The 14,514-nt window shown below is 54.0% G+C and overlaps 2 protein-coding genes across 3 annotated transcripts; one reads left to right on the forward strand and one right to left on the reverse strand.

Annotated features, from left to right (window-relative positions):
- Window positions 1-1,319: 1,319 nt before the first annotated feature.
- On the reverse strand, window positions 1,320-5,931 carry LOC120656405 (cytochrome c oxidase subunit 6b-3). 2 transcript variants are annotated; one of them, XM_039934479.1, is made up of 4 exons: window positions 5,754-5,931; window positions 3,079-3,416; window positions 2,882-2,963; window positions 1,320-1,708 (listed from the first exon to the last, which is right to left on the reverse strand). In XM_039934479.1, exons 2-4 carry the CDS (start codon window positions 3,369-3,371, stop codon window positions 1,655-1,657), a joined length of 429 nt encoding a protein of 142 aa, XP_039790413.1. In that variant the 5' UTR covers window positions 3,372-3,416; window positions 5,754-5,931; the 3' UTR covers window positions 1,320-1,654. The 2 variants fall into 2 exon arrangements, with proteins under 2 accessions (XP_039790413.1, XP_039790414.1); XM_039934480.1 differs by having other exon boundaries at window positions 1,328-1,708; window positions 3,079-3,167.
- Window positions 5,932-11,176: 5,245 nt separating this feature from the next.
- LOC120656406 (S-adenosylmethionine decarboxylase proenzyme-like) lies at window positions 11,177-14,101 on the forward strand. Its single transcript, XM_039934481.1, has 3 exons — window positions 11,177-11,403; window positions 12,189-12,341; window positions 12,436-14,101. Exon 3 carries the CDS (start codon window positions 12,612-12,614, stop codon window positions 13,824-13,826), a length of 1,215 nt encoding a protein of 404 aa, XP_039790415.1. The 5' UTR covers window positions 11,177-11,403; window positions 12,189-12,341; window positions 12,436-12,611; the 3' UTR covers window positions 13,827-14,101.
- Window positions 14,102-14,514: the final 413 nt, after the last annotated feature.

Here is a 14,514-nt window from a genome sequence, read left to right on the forward strand (position 1 = left end):
GTCCACGCGAGCCTCCCCCGGCCCTCCCTCCCGCCATGCCACGCAATAACTCGCTCTGAATGCGATGCTCCGACCGCCGGGGCGCGCGGCGTTCCCTGGCGCTGGCGGTCGACGGATCGGGCCAGGCACGGCGTGACCGCCCATTAATGCATTCCAGCTCTGATGAATGCATGCACGGCGCGCGTGCCTTCGCCGCGACGGGGGTCGTGCCTGCGTGACCGATGCATGCGGCTGCGACGGCCCCATGCTGGTTCCCGGCCGGCGGGCCGGCCGACGACGCATGCCGCGAACGGCGGCGCGGGCATGGCCGCGGCGCGCCGCGCTGCTCGCGGGCTCATCGGAGAATGCTGGCCGGCATGGCGCGGGCATCGTGGAGGTGGAGCCTACGCGCGGGATCGAATTGAATGGCGCCTGTGCCGTCGTCCGATCCGTCGCAGCGCCAGCGTGGGGCAGAAGGGATGATTGAGGCGAGGCGAGCCGAGGCCGGGCATTCTGTACGCGACTGTGCACGCTCGCTGAGGCTGAACCCACCCCGGCCGGCAGCAGCGCCAGAGCGAGCCTTCACGTCGAGTCGCCAAGAACGGCAGTCAGGGGTAAATGCGGGAACAGTCGGCCAAGCGTTCCCTACGTGACAGCTCCACTGTGCATCTCGCAGATGACAAAAACTTGGCGTTTCCTTTTCTTTTTCCTTTTGGTTGTGTGCATAAACATCTGGACGAGCAAGCTGGGAGGGAGGAACAAAGACAGCGCGCTGGAGACTGTTCGCCAACAGCTCCGTTGCTGACCACACTGTATTTCAGCCAGTGGCAACGAAGGTGTCGGTATCATACACGGTTCTCAGGCGACGGGCAGCGGATCGCATAGGATTTTCAGTGACAACCGGAGGAGCATCTCTGGCCACTAAATGCAGCTCGGCAGCAAGCGAGGAGGCGAACAGTCACCTGGCGGCTGGCGCTTCATCCCTCGGTCAAATTAGGCTTCCTGTGCTTGCCTGCTGTTTGCAGGGCGCAGCGTTGGAATAGCCTTTCTCCGTATGGCCCCAGCACGGCACAGCTGAACAATCAGGACAATCACAAAAACCGGGTGGCAAATAGCAGCAACCGTTAACTTGAAAGACTACTCAAACTTTGGAGTTCAGTTGCAGATGTACAGGGCATAAACTGAGCTTTCAAATTCAACGGCTTTATTTTTAAAACAAGAGCAGAAAAAAAAATGGACTTCAGCAGGTAAAAGAAGAAAAAAAACTTTCATTTCAAAATCTTACCCCGGGAAAGGTACACCGTACACCCACATTCATAGGCAGTATGTAATCATTGTCCTACCCTGATTCCCAGCCATTACTACAATTCCAGCATATTGAAGACACAAAAGGCGCAGTACAGGGCGGTACAGTCGCAGCACGAAACAATGCAAGTTCCAATTCATACGTTTATACGCGAATAAAATGAGGTCCACACAACACAAGGCAGCATGTGAGGCCACTGTAGCCAATTATTAGAACAGCATAACGAGAGCATCACTAACAGTTTTGTAGCGACTGGTTGAAGAGCAAGGGACAAAGGCATTGACGATTCTGAAAGCAGGAATTCAGAATGGAACAGTGCGACTGGCCAACGTGTTGACGAGTCCAGAGGGCAGGTCTCAGGCAGTAGATTCAGAGAGGTCCTGGAAAGGTCCCGTTCTCCCTCTGCTCGTTCCACTTCTCAACCTGTTTCAGCAAACAGTAAGCTGGTGATGATTTCAAAGAAAGCAAACATGACAGTTCTAATTGACAGATGACAACGTAATATAGTGTTAATAAGCAAGCAGAAGGTATAGCGGGCTGCATAATTGGGCTAGAAGGTAGAAGGAACGCTAGGAAAATTAATGGTAAACGCTTGATCAGAGCGAATACGGTGTGTTTAAAACATTTTGATATTCAGTATGTATATAGTATCATATAAACTGGATTCCAAACATGGACAAAATATGGTTGCTTCAGTATGGCCTAAGGGTGGGGTAAATACCCCACTCCACCCACCCCCACCCCCCCCCAAAAAAAGGTGGGGGTAAATGTATGATAGCTTCTGAAAGCTAACTATAACATATCTGATGTGCCAATTGAAGGACTGACCAGCAGTAACAAACAATAGTAATTCTCTGATGAATAATACATAAAAGCTTCAGTACAAGAAGGTGAAATAATTAAGTAAATACTCTCCTTCCTAGGCGCTAGTCGAAGCAACTGTTTATCATCAAAGAAGGTACATAATGAGTTCTTGCATGCATCTTATAATGGGGATGAGATAAATGTGTAACACCTCCTCTTGATGTGAATTTGATTTTAAAACAAGTCAAGGTAAATGTGAGAACATCTCATGATATTCATTTGAAAACAAAGCAAGTGAGGGTAAATGTGCAAGCTCATACTTGTGCTGTGCAAATTTGCAAGGACATGCCACTATCTGCATGCGCGAGCACATCAGCGGCCATATGTACGGCCTACTAATTGACAACTAAAGGCAGTCACTGAGAAGGCAGGAGCGAGAATGTTATTGAAAGCCATCAGCCCATCACAAGAAGAGTCGGTTGACAACAGACCACTGACTGAGTCAGGATACTGAACAAAGGCAACTCTTACTAAGGGTACATAGTTGAACGAAGATTTAGTATTGAACAAAAGATTATTGACGGCAAGGACTTTGATATAGTTAGATAAGTCACAAACGGCGTAGCAATACATCCACTGAAGCATGATGATAATTTCATGATTTCGGGCCCAAAAAAGAGAAAAAAATTGTGGTGTCAAATCCAATTTATCATCTGTATGTTCTTTACTCAAAAGGATACGTTCCCCAGGAGAGTAGTTAACAATGGAAGCTGCAAAGGAGAAGGAACTCACCCATTCTCCAGGGCAAAGGGACCTGTAGTACTTGGCGAATTTGTCACAGTCACCAGCATCGTCCCCTTTGGCATTCACACACCTGAATTCCATGAAAGTTGGATGAACTAGTAACAAAAATATGATTGTGTTCTGCCTAGAAAGTTAGAGAACAAAATGCTGACAGACCATAAAAGTTGCTGAGTATATGGTTATACCTGTGGTACTCAACGTAGCGAGTAAAACAATGCCTTGTCTGGTTTGTCGTAGGGAAACGGAAGTCCGCAGGTGCTGTTTTTATCTCAATCTGCCATGTGTAAGAAAATGAATAAACTTGTGACAGACGATGAACAACACAGAAAGCACTTCTATGGAGGCTGGAATAAAATGAAAGGGAAAAAAGCAAAGAAGCATAGTGAAAGTCAAGATTGACAACATCAGAATATTTGCATAAGCAAACTGAAACATCCAAATGCCAGATTAAACATAAACTGGACTTTTCATGAAGCATGGCCGAAAGATTGGTTTTTCATCAATGTGAAGTGTGCAGGAAAGCCTGTAGATGTTAAATGATGAAATCAGTAATTCAGCAACAATTATGGTGAGAACAAACTATTGTAAATTACAGTCTGATATACCACAAAAAAAAATTGTAGAGTAACATATTGTGGAAGCCAGCAAGGCAATGAGAAAATGCAGTTTAGTACAGAAAACACATGCATATTAGAGAATACATATAGCACGGCTGTAATACCATCTTTCTGCAACACTGCATGGGCCCCGTATGATGTAAAGATTATAAATATCATCATTTCATTCTGAAATGAGTAAAATGCACTGGGGGTCCTTAAACTAATTGATCTGTTCTGTTTAGGTCCATGAACTTTGAAAGTGCATTTTTAGGTCCACAATCTATTCAAGTGTGTCACTTGAGGTCCAAAACACCTCTTACCGGCGTTGACCGCCTACGTGGACCGCAACGTAGATCCACGTCGGCCCCTCCCTCCTCTCTCCCTCCCTCCCTCCTCTCTCTCTCTCTCTCCCTCCCTCCCTCCCTCCTCTCTCTCTCTCCCCCCACCCGCGTCAGCCCCTCCCTGCTCCGCCGTCCTCCAGCGCGTTGTGCTCCCTTCGCCGGCGCGGACGGGGTGGCCGGATGCGCGCCCGTCCTCCCATGGCGGCGGCGGCTCACCTCCCCGCCGCAAGCCTCCTCCCCGGCGCTTGCGCTCGCGCCGGCAGGGCGGAGCGGCCGCGGCCGCGGCAGGGCCGCGCGCAGCGGCGGCGGCCAGCGCCGGAGCAAGCAGAGCGCGCGAAGCTGCGGCGGCCTCGCGGCTTCTCGGCGTGATAGGGGCCTGTCCGTGCTGGTCACCGGCGCCGCGGGGTTCGTGGGAGCGGCGACGATGGGGAGATGGTGCGGCGGCCTCGCAGCCTCTTGGCGACGGCGACGGCGCCGCCACCCTCCCGCCAGTGGAGGCCGCGGCGGTGGAGTACGCGCGGAACAGAGGAGGCGGCTCCTCCTCGGTCTTCTCCAGGCGGCACGATGAAGGCGCGCAAGGGAGGCGGAGGAGGGCGGCGGCGCGCGGGCGAAGGACGCGAGGGCAGCTCTCGCGTCGACTTCGAGCGGCCTCCGCCGTCCCTGCCTCATCTCCGGCGTCGTGCCTCCGACGGTGGCGCGGGCGTTCCTCTTCTCCGACAGCGGTGGCGAGCAGGGCCGAGCGGCCCTCTGCTCCCCCGATCCCCTCTCCCATGGCGGCGGCCAGATCCTTCCTCGCGACGGCGCCACTCCCCGCAGCGGCGCATCCTCCCTTCCCGAGCTCGCCACGGCCACGACCCGCAGATCTGCCTGCACCACGGCGGCGGCGGCGGCGGCGGGGCCGGCCTGCGCGGCCGGCACACAGCGGCGGGCGTGGAGCTCGGAGCTCCGCAGGCCGGCGGATGGCGGTGCGCGGCGGGGCGGCGCGAGGCTGGCCGCGGCACGAACACGCACGCGGGGCCGGCCCTCCTTCTTCCGCGCCATCCCTCTCCCCAGTGGCCGCGGCGGCGGCGTGCGCGCAGGCGGGGTGCGTGCGTCCGCGACGACTACGTCGCGTGGCGGCGGGCGCGCGGAGAGCGGCGCGCGGCCGCGGCGGACGAATGCGCGCGGAGAGCGGCGCGTGCAGGCGGCGTGCTTTTGATCTACGTGGAATACGGTCCACGTTGCATCTACGTGGCGGTCCACGTAGGCGGTCAACTCTGGTAAGAGGTGTTTTGGATCTCAAGTGACACACTTATAGATTGTGGACCTAAAAATGCACTTTCAAAATTCATGGACCTAAACAGAACAGGTCAACTAGTTTAAGGACCCCCAGTGCATTTTACTCTTCTGAAATGTACAAATTGATGACCGTGCTTGTACAGCTCTGATGTCAGAAATCCAATGCAAATTACATTGACTTTCCTCTACTTTTCTTATTTACCTAAAACTCATGTGTTCCCTTCCACTGATCCCTGGAATGTCGATCAAATGGTTTGGCATAGTTTCAGTGTTTCAAAATTGAAAAAAAAAAAACCTAAGTGCGTAACCGACACTCTGAATCCAGGCCAGTGCAAAATCTCTCGACGAACCTCCCGGAATGCGTTGTCAACCCTACCCGGACGCCCGCTGAATCTGTGACCGCGGACGAGGAGATGCAGCCTCGCACCTCCGAACCGGTCAGGGGATCAGAAGCCATCATCATTGTTCCCGCACGATCCTACGATTCGTCGCACACGCGTCGGGGCTACCCATTCGTCCGAGCAGATTGCGGGAGTCTACCGGCGGCGACCTAACGGCGGGCACGCAGAGCTTGTTTCGGATCGGACCAGGCGAATATCCGGCGGATGGAGCGGAAGGGGCCGAAAGGAATCGCGATCTCACCTCGGCCATCGTGGCGCGGAGGGGGGCTGGAGATGGCGGCGGGTCCCCGTCGGCGTCGCGCGGTGGAGGTGGGGAGGTCAGGCGATGGCACCACTTGGCTTCTCCGGTCGGGTCAACCTCGATGGCTTTTGCGAGCCGGGCGGAACCGAAAGGAGAGAAAGAGGGGGCTTGTATGCATCAACTCATCTGTAAAGTCCATTAAAATTCAGTTGATGATTCATTTTCTCATCTTATGGAAGATGCTTAATTAATTTATCTATAAAATCCATTAAAACCCAGTTGATGATTCATTTTCTGAAAAAAATATTGAACTTTCAAAAATGTTGAACTAATATTCTGAAAAAGTTGAATTAGTATTTTGTAAATATTGAACCAATATATGAAAAATGTTGAATCAATATGTTGAAATGTTGAATGTCAAAAAAAAAAATCCTCACCTTCTCCGGTGGCGGCGGGGGCTCCGGCGAGCGCAGGGGAGGCGGCGTGCGCAGGGAGGCACCACGGCGGCAACGGCACGCACAGGCGCGGAGCTACGGTGGTGCAAGGCGCGCAGCGCAGGGCGGAGGTCGCAGGCGGCGGCGGCGGCGGTACAGGGGGCGCGCGGCGCGCGGGCTTCGCGCGGAGACGGCCGGCGGCGACGGCGAAGGGAGCCCGCGGCGCGGAGACGGCGCGCGGCAGCAGCTCCGGGGTGCGGCGGCGGCGGCGCATGGTGGTGGTGGCATGCGACGCACAAGGAAGGAAGGAGGAGGGTTAGGGTTGAGTGAAGGGGATGGATGGATGAGATTGGTTGCACGAATCTCAAACACTGGAAGATGGGTAAGAAAAAAACTTCCAGAAGATATATAGGATTGGCGGAGAAAGAGACGGCCGAGCCCAGGTACAGCCGTACAGGCGAAAATGTCGCGGCCCAGTTTGGCCCATCTGGCTCGCCGAAAACAAACGAAGATGGCGCGGGGGCCGCACGCGCGCGCGACCGCCATTCAGCCTGAGTGGCCCAGGCGCATGGGGCACACCCGAGCAGGCTCTCGTGAGTTCGTTAGGCTGTTTGCACTCGTCATACTCTAAATTCATCCTCTAAAATAAATATTTTATTTTGGTCATCGAAATTCTCTTTTCTACACACAGTTTTCCCGCACCCGTCATACTCTATATTTCATTCTCTATCCCAACTACCCACTCGCAGACCCCATATGTCAGCCTCACCTTCTCCCTCCCTCCCGATCATATCCCCTCCCCTCCCTCTCCCGGAATCCCTCTCAGCCCCATCCCCTCCTCTGCTCTGCTCATTCCCTCAGCGCCCCCCCCCTCCCTTGCGCCCTCCCGGCGGCAGAGCCGAGGATGGCCGGCGGCGCGCGAGGCCAGCGGCGGAGGGGTGCTGCTGCGGGGCTCCTGCGGCAACCGGCCGGCGCGGCGCGCGGTGGCAGCCGGCGAGGGCGAGGGCCGCACGCGGCGACGTGCTGCCCTGCGCAGGCGAGGAGGAGCAGGCGAGTGGCGGCTAGGGCTGGATATCGAGCCAGGTCGGCTCGTTAATGAGCTGTCTCGGCTCGGCTCATTATACAAACGAGCCAGTAGATCAGCTCGGCTCGCTAAAAAGCTCGAGCCAGCTCGTTTGTCTCGCGAGCCAAACCACAAAAACACAGTATAGGGAGATTTATAAAAGTAGTGAGCAATAAATACAAAGTACTTATAATTTTAACAATGGAGAATATAATCCATCCAGCGATTGATGCATAATTCCACAAAGTTTTTGTCCAGCCCACCACAACCATGACATAACCATGACCATAAGTCCACGATAGTCATACTCATATACTTTACATAAGTAAAATAAATGAGCAACAGCTTGAGTGCTAGACTGATCAGGTTTGTAGGTAATATATAAACACCAAAAGCAAGATAGAAGCAACTCGCGACCCAATTTTAGTTGTTAGCTTGAGATTTAACTTGGCTTGTTATGGCTCGCGAGCAGCTCACGAATCAGCTCGAGCTGGCTCGATATAAACTGAGCTAGCTTGTTATAAAACGAGCTGGCTCATTATAAAACGAGTCGAGCTCGAGCCGAACCATTCACGAGTCGAGCTCGAGCCGAACCATTCACGAGCGAGTCGAGCGAGCTAGTGAGTTACGAGTTTTTCGTCCAGCCCTAGTGGCGGCGGGGGCGGGGCTCGGAGCAGGCGACCGGCGGCCGCGGCGGCGCGAGACAGCGGCCGCGGCAGTGCGGCCACGGAGTCCACCGCCGTGAGATCCGCTACCTCGATTCGCCGCTATGGGATCCACCACCTCCCTCCTCCGGCGGCCGGCGCGAGGCCGGAGCAGAGCGGCGAGCCCGGCCATCTCTCTCCCTCCCTCCTCTCTGTCCCTGCGCCGGCCGCCGCTCCAATCCCCTCCTCCGTCCACTCCTTTCCTCCCTCCAGCAGCGGCGGCGGAGGCACGCGCGAGCCCAGGCGTGCGGGCGCGCGCCTCCTCCCTCCTCCCTCGATTTGGGGCAGTGGCGGCCTCGGCGGGCGGCCTCAACGGAACTGGTGGGCGTCGAGCTCGGCTCGGCTCCGGTGCGCCCCGCACCTCCATCCTCCCTCCCCTTCCCGCGGCAGCGGAGCTCAAACTCGCGCGCACGCCGGCCGCTGCGTCGGGGCTCGAGCTCGCGCGCACGCCGGCCGCGGTGGCGGAGCTCCGGCCGGCTCACTCCCTCCCTCCTTCCTCCTCGGCAACAGGCTTGCCGGCCGCTGCCGCCTCGTCCTCACTGGCTCTCACCCGCCTCCGGCGAGCGGCACTGCTCGCCCAGGCCTCGAGCGGCAATGGCGGGCCGGCGCGACGTGGAGCTGTTGGGAGCGGCGGCGGGAGAAGGCCGACGTGGCGTTTACCGTCCGTTCGCTCCGTCCCCTGGGAATTGCGCTCGGAGAATCATCCGCAACGATGGCGGACGGCTTATCATCCCCCGCTGCGGCGGTTTTTCCCCTATAACGGTACTGCAGGATGACCTTCCGGATGCTTTAGCGGACCCAGTGCACTCAGCCTTAGGCCGGGCCTCCGAGGCCTGCTTGCCGTGCGTCACGCATGCGCGCACTCGTATCTTTCTTTCTTCCTCGGGACTCGCACGCGTACCAGCACGGAACACGAAGGAAATCTGGGCCCTGTTTGGTTCGCGCTAGTTTTGTAGCGTGCTAGTGAATAGTGATACTTTAACTGCTAATTACGGTGTCAAACAAAGTCAGTTTACAAACCAATTTCAGAATCCCCGCGCTAGTGACCCTGAAGAATCTAATAAGGCCTTTGACCGCGCGATTAGAGGATGGTTACTGTTGCATAATTGTTGCAAATCATAGATTAATTACCGTCATTAGATTCGTCATGAAAAATTACACACATCCCTAAAAAGGTTTTGCAAATAGACTTCATTTAGTACTTCACGCATGCGAGATTCTCTTTTCGGGAAATGTGCGTGCTAGTTTTATTGCAAAACCAAACAAGGGTCTTGTTTGGAAGTGCAAGAATTCTAACGCGCACATTTCCCGAGAAGTGAATCTCGCATGCATGGTGTACTAAATGAAGTCTATTTGCAAACCTTTTTAGGAATAGGTGTAACTTTTCACGATGAATATAATGACGGTAATTAATTGATAATTAGCTACAGTGATGTTACAGTAACCATCCTCTAATTGCGCGGTCAAAAGCCTCATTAGATTCTTCAGAGTCACTAACGCGGGGATTCTGAAGTTGATTTTGTAAACCGGCTTTGTTTGACACCGTAATTAGTGGTCAAAATTATTACTATTCCTAGCGTGCTACAATTCCAGCACTAACCAAGCAGGGCCAGTGACGATCGCCTCGCCGCCTTTTTCCTTCCCTTCCTGGCTGGCTGCCACCGCAAGAGGCTGACACCTGGGCCCCACACGGCGCAGCGTCTCGCTTCGCCTCTGCGTTGCCTTGGAGTTTTTTTATCAAGCATACCTCTATTAAAAGTTAAGAAAACATACAAAGACGAGTACACATACAGGTAACCCATACAGGAATACGGAAGACAGTTGTCCCACCCCTACTATCAGAAAGGACCTCAAGAAAAGCAAAAATTACAACCAGGTCCTTGGACTTTTGGCAGCCGGAAGATTCACGAAATCCCCTGCTCCGTCGCCGGCCAACGCCGCCACCGGCTGCCGCCACCGAACCCGACGTCGAAGGAAACCCCATCGCACAAAGGCTTTGAAGAGGACCGCAGTAGATGCTCGCCGCCGTGGACGAGCTGAAGCCGACGGTGAGCAACCATCGGTCGGGCTGCACCCCGAGCTCCTTCGGCGCGGGATCGAAACTCGCCGCCGACGAGAAACGCCGGCGCGCGAAGCTTGAGCTCGATCCATCCTCCTAGCAACCGCAGCAACCACAGCCTCCTCCGCATCCTGGAAAGACAAGACCAGCCCCATCCGCCGCCACCAAGGACTGCGCACCACCGCCGGCCGACTCCTGTACAAGGGCTCCAAGTTTGGAGACCCACCTCCATAGGCTCGCCACCGGCACCGGAGTAGAGTGTCGACGGGACGGGGAGAAGCCCAGGAGGACTTATTCCACAGCGACGCCACCGCCGGGACGGGGAGAAGCCCAGGAGGACTTATTCCACAGCGACGCCACCGCCGCCGCCCCCGCCGACACCATTCGGAAACGCAAACCTAGACATGCTAGGACCTAACCTACCCCATACACCCCCAGCCGGCAAAGAACCGACGGTTTCCGCCACCTCGCGACGCCCTCCGGGCCGTCGGAGGCGGAGAAGACCGCCGGCTCCGCCGGCGGAGACCGGTGCGCCCGGATTCGCCTCTCTCAACTGTAGATGGAAGAGAGGATTCGAGAGAGGCCGAGAGTTCGTTGCCTTGGAGTTGGGGCGCGCGCGGGCGGGGATGGGCGCATGCAAACGGTGGGGTTGTTGGTAGGGACGAACGCCGACGTGGTGGCGAGGCGACTGGTGGCTTCGTCTCGGCGCTGGGCGGCGGCTAGCGGCCGCGCAGCTGGACGGTGGCGAGACGTGCGCGCGCACCGTGATGCCGCCACGTCGTTATTCTTTCGCCTTTGCGCCCGCCGCCGCCGCCCAAGGTCAAAAGGGCTGACTGGATTCCGCCTCCTGTTGAAAACGGCTTTTGTCTTGCTCTGCTCCTGATGAGCTCAGGAGTCAGGACGGACGGGTGTGGGTCCAGTCACAGGTCACGGCCTCCGTTCACAGTAAACAGGCTGGTGCTCAGCTCAGCGGGTCGGCTCGTCGGAGTCCTGCGTAGGCGCGGTCCACCGCGTCCGCGGCCGGTGCCGTGCCGAATCAGCGCCCCCACCCCCGCGGCCCCAGCGGTCCAGTGGACCTGGACCAGGTGCCGCCTCCCCCACGCCACCCGGATCAGGTAGGGGCACTGGGTCAGCTATAAATACCCCCAGGCCCTCTCCTCTATTCTCACCTCAAAGGCCCACCGCGTTTTCTGGCTACGAATCGATCCCTTGCTTTTGCCGTTGGCCCCCATCTTTTCGGTGCGAGAGAAACCGAGAAGCCTGCCTGCCTGCCCGCTTTCTAGGAGGGAGGAGAAGAGGACGTGTTTTCCGTTCCCCACCCCCGGATCGGGATTTCTGATTGATTGTCCAGGCCGCTGGTTGCAGCGAGGTTTCGGGCCTTCGTGGGATTGTAAGGATCTTCCCCCCCGTCTGTTCTAGCTTTTCGATCTGTTCTAGTATGCTCTCTCTTCGATCTGGTCTTTGATGTTGCTGGGTTTCCTGAGAAACCCTGTTCCTTCTATTGTTGTCGATAGGTTAGGAAATTATTCACCTTGTGACGAAGAATTAGATAGATGATGGGGATTATATTTTTCGGTATCTTTTTTGCTGCGTAGTTAGAGGGTCATCAAGTTCTCTGAATCATTCGCGGGATAATATAGCTTAGGTTAGCGCGTTTAGTTTTCGGATAGCTCTCTGGCATCTGGGCTTTAGTCATGGGGTTCTGAATTCTTGATCCCATGCATGCGGCTATATCAGAGTTTCTGTTCAACTCAGAAATTTGGGTAGATTTTGGCTCTATATTTTTACTTTTTATGTGAAAAACGGAGGGGAAAAGATATCCCCACCTGATTGATTGCATAGGAGAGCAATACAAATTGCCGCTCATGAAGGTTGTTTTTACAGCAGTTCCGAAATGATAATAGGCCATATTGGGGGGAAAAGGAGATTACAGCGGTTTGAATTATGTCTCGATTTTAGATTATCTGAATTCCAATTCGAAATCAATTTTGTGAGTAGCAAATCTGTTCTGCCATGCTCCTAAATTCCCAGGATGTGGATAGTTTTGAATTAAGTAGAATAGGATCCCAGAGTATAGTTCATCAAAGGAATCAGTGAAATTGCTCATTGCTTGCAATCCCTGATCTATTACATATCTCTGCAGTTTCTCATCAGCTATTTGGTTCTCCTCTGCAGTGAAAATTTTATGTGCTAATGGAGTCCAAGGGTGGCAAAAAGAAGTCTAGCAGTAGTCGTTCCTCCCTGATGTACGAAGCTCCCCTCGGCTACAGCATTGAGGACCTCCGCCCTGCCGGCGGCATCAAGAAGTTTTCCGCTGCTTACTCGAACGTATGTACCGTGCTATCTGCCTTCCTTTTATCTATACTTGCAGCTCTTGTTCATGATTTGATGCTTACATTGTCAATTATCTCATCTATTGCAGTGCGCGAGGAAGCCATCTTAATAGCCCTCTCGTCGATCACATCCTAGTAGCTTAGAAACCACCTACAATTTCATTTTGATCTTCCTAAATCTCTCTGGCTAGCTGCTTTCTGGTGACCAGATTTCAAGAAACTGCTTCCTGTCTTCCTTGGTTGTCTGTCATCTTGCTCTGGAACAATGGCAGTCCTGCAAGGTGCTGCTGCTGCTGCTGCTGCCCCTCCCCCGGTCTCTGCAATTGGGTTTGAGGGATATGAGAAGCGCCTTGAGATCAGCTTCTCTGAGGCATCTGTCTTCGCTGATCCCAATGGAAGGGGACTGCGTGCTCTCTCGCGTGCCCAGATTGACTCTGTCCTTGACCTTGCACGGTGCACCATAGTGTCTGAGCTCTCAAACGAGGACTTTGACTCTTATGTCTTATCTGAGTCAAGCCTGTTTGTGTACCCCAACAAGGTTGTGATCAAGACCTGCGGGACTACCAAGCTTCTGCTTGCCATTCCGAGGATTCTTGAGCTTTCTGAGGAGCTCTCACTGCCGCTTGCTGCTGTTAAATACTCACGTGGGACATTCATATTCCCTGATGCACAGCCTTCCCCACACAAGAACTTTGCTGATGAAGTTGCCTTCCTGAACTGCTACTTTGGTGGTCTCAAGTCTGGTGGCAATGCTTATGTGATTGGAGATCCTGCAAAGCCTGGGCAGAAGTGGCACATCTACTATGCTTCTGAGCACCCTGAGGAGCCTGTTGTTACTCTGGAGATGTGCATGACTGGGCTGGACAAGAAGAAAGCTTCCATCTTCTTCAAGACCTCCGCAGATGGCCACACGTCCTGTGCTAAGGAGATGACCAAGCTTTCTGGTATCTCGGACATCATCCCGGAGATGGAGATATGTGACTTTGACTTTGAGCCCTGCGGCTACTCCATGAACGCCATCCATGGCACTGCTTTCTCGACCATCCATGTGACCCCAGAGGATGGCTTCAGCTATGCAAGCTACGAGGTCATGGGCTTGAACCCGTCCTCCTTTGCTTATGGCGACCTGGTTAAGAGGGTGCTGAGGTGCTTCAGCCCGTCTGAGTTCTCTGTTGCCGTGACCATCTTTGGTGGGCGTGACAATGCAAAGTCCTGGGGGAAGAAACTGGATGCTGATGCCTATGCTTGCAGCAATATGGTTGAGCAGGAGCTACCTTCTGGTGGCTTGCTTATTTATCAGAGCTTCACTGCTACTGATGAAGCCACCACTGGATCGCCGAGGTCTGTCCTGCATGGCTTCGCTGGGAACAATGCGGAGAATGGATCTGAGAGTGGGGAGCTCGACACTCCTTTGTGCTGGGAGGTGGATGCTGTGGATGACGAGACTCAGGAAAGGGAGGTAAAGAAGATGAAATGCTGATGCTGATGTGCCATGCTGAAGATCGAATAGAAGACCTGAGAGTGAACTCTGTTATGATTTATAGTTGCTGCCCTTGGTTATCTTGTGAAGCAGCCAAGCCAGATTATTTATGCTTCATAGCCTGCGTAATATTGTTTCTGAATAAAATGGCTCTAGGTGGCTAGCTTTGTCTGCCACAATGAGCCGATGTACCTATTTCGTGTAAGGAACTGTATGAATCAAAATAAAGTCTCTGTTTGATGACAATCTGAATGGAAGTGTTTTTATGTGATTCATTTGCACTTGCACTCTCATGTATGTTAATGGCCAACTCAAAGATGCATCTCATCACTAGCATATTTCTTCTTTCATGCCCGTACATTTCAGTCGAAGAAACACTTGGTTCTATCTGGTCCGTGAAATGTGAAGAGAATTTATGGATGTCTGGGCGTGTTACGGTTAACTGACGTCTGGGATTGGACTCAGCCATGGCCGCTAGACGTGGTTGGAACGTTGGCATCTAATCGCACTCAAAAAGTCTCTCAAACAGCATTGCCTCGTAGCCACTGGCTTGCTAGAATCCGATCCTTGATGGAGATGGGCACTTCTCGTGGTTGCTGGAGATCGGGGGCAACCGGTCCGGCAAAGTCACCTGGATTAAATTATGCCAGGCGACTTATCTTCGGGGGCGTGAGGTACGTGGAGCATC

This window comes from Panicum virgatum, chromosome 1N (assembly GCF_016808335.1).
Source record: "Panicum virgatum strain AP13 chromosome 1N, P.virgatum_v5, whole genome shotgun sequence".
NCBI lineage: Eukaryota > Viridiplantae > Streptophyta > Magnoliopsida > Poales > Poaceae > Panicum > Panicum virgatum.

What these genes read in the sequence shown, in the direction of transcription:
- LOC120656405 (XM_039934479.1), bottom strand. Translation starts at nt 3,371, where the DNA reads ATGCTTCATGAAAAGTCCAGTTTATGTTTAATCTGGCATTTGGATGTT. An exon ending in CGCTACGTTGAGTACCACAG is followed by an intron (nt 2,964 to 3,078) that starts GTATAACCATAT and finishes CATGGAATTCAG; the next exon opens with GTGTGTGAATGCCAAAGGGG. An exon ending in CCCTTTGCCCTGGAGAATGG is followed by an intron (nt 1,709 to 2,881) that starts GTGAGTTCCTTC and finishes TTGCTGAAACAG; the next exon opens with GTTGAGAAGTGGAACGAGCA.
- LOC120656406 (XM_039934481.1), top strand. Translation starts at nt 12,612, where the DNA reads ATGGCAGTCCTGCAAGGTGCTGCTGCTGCTGCTGCTGCCCCTCCCCCG.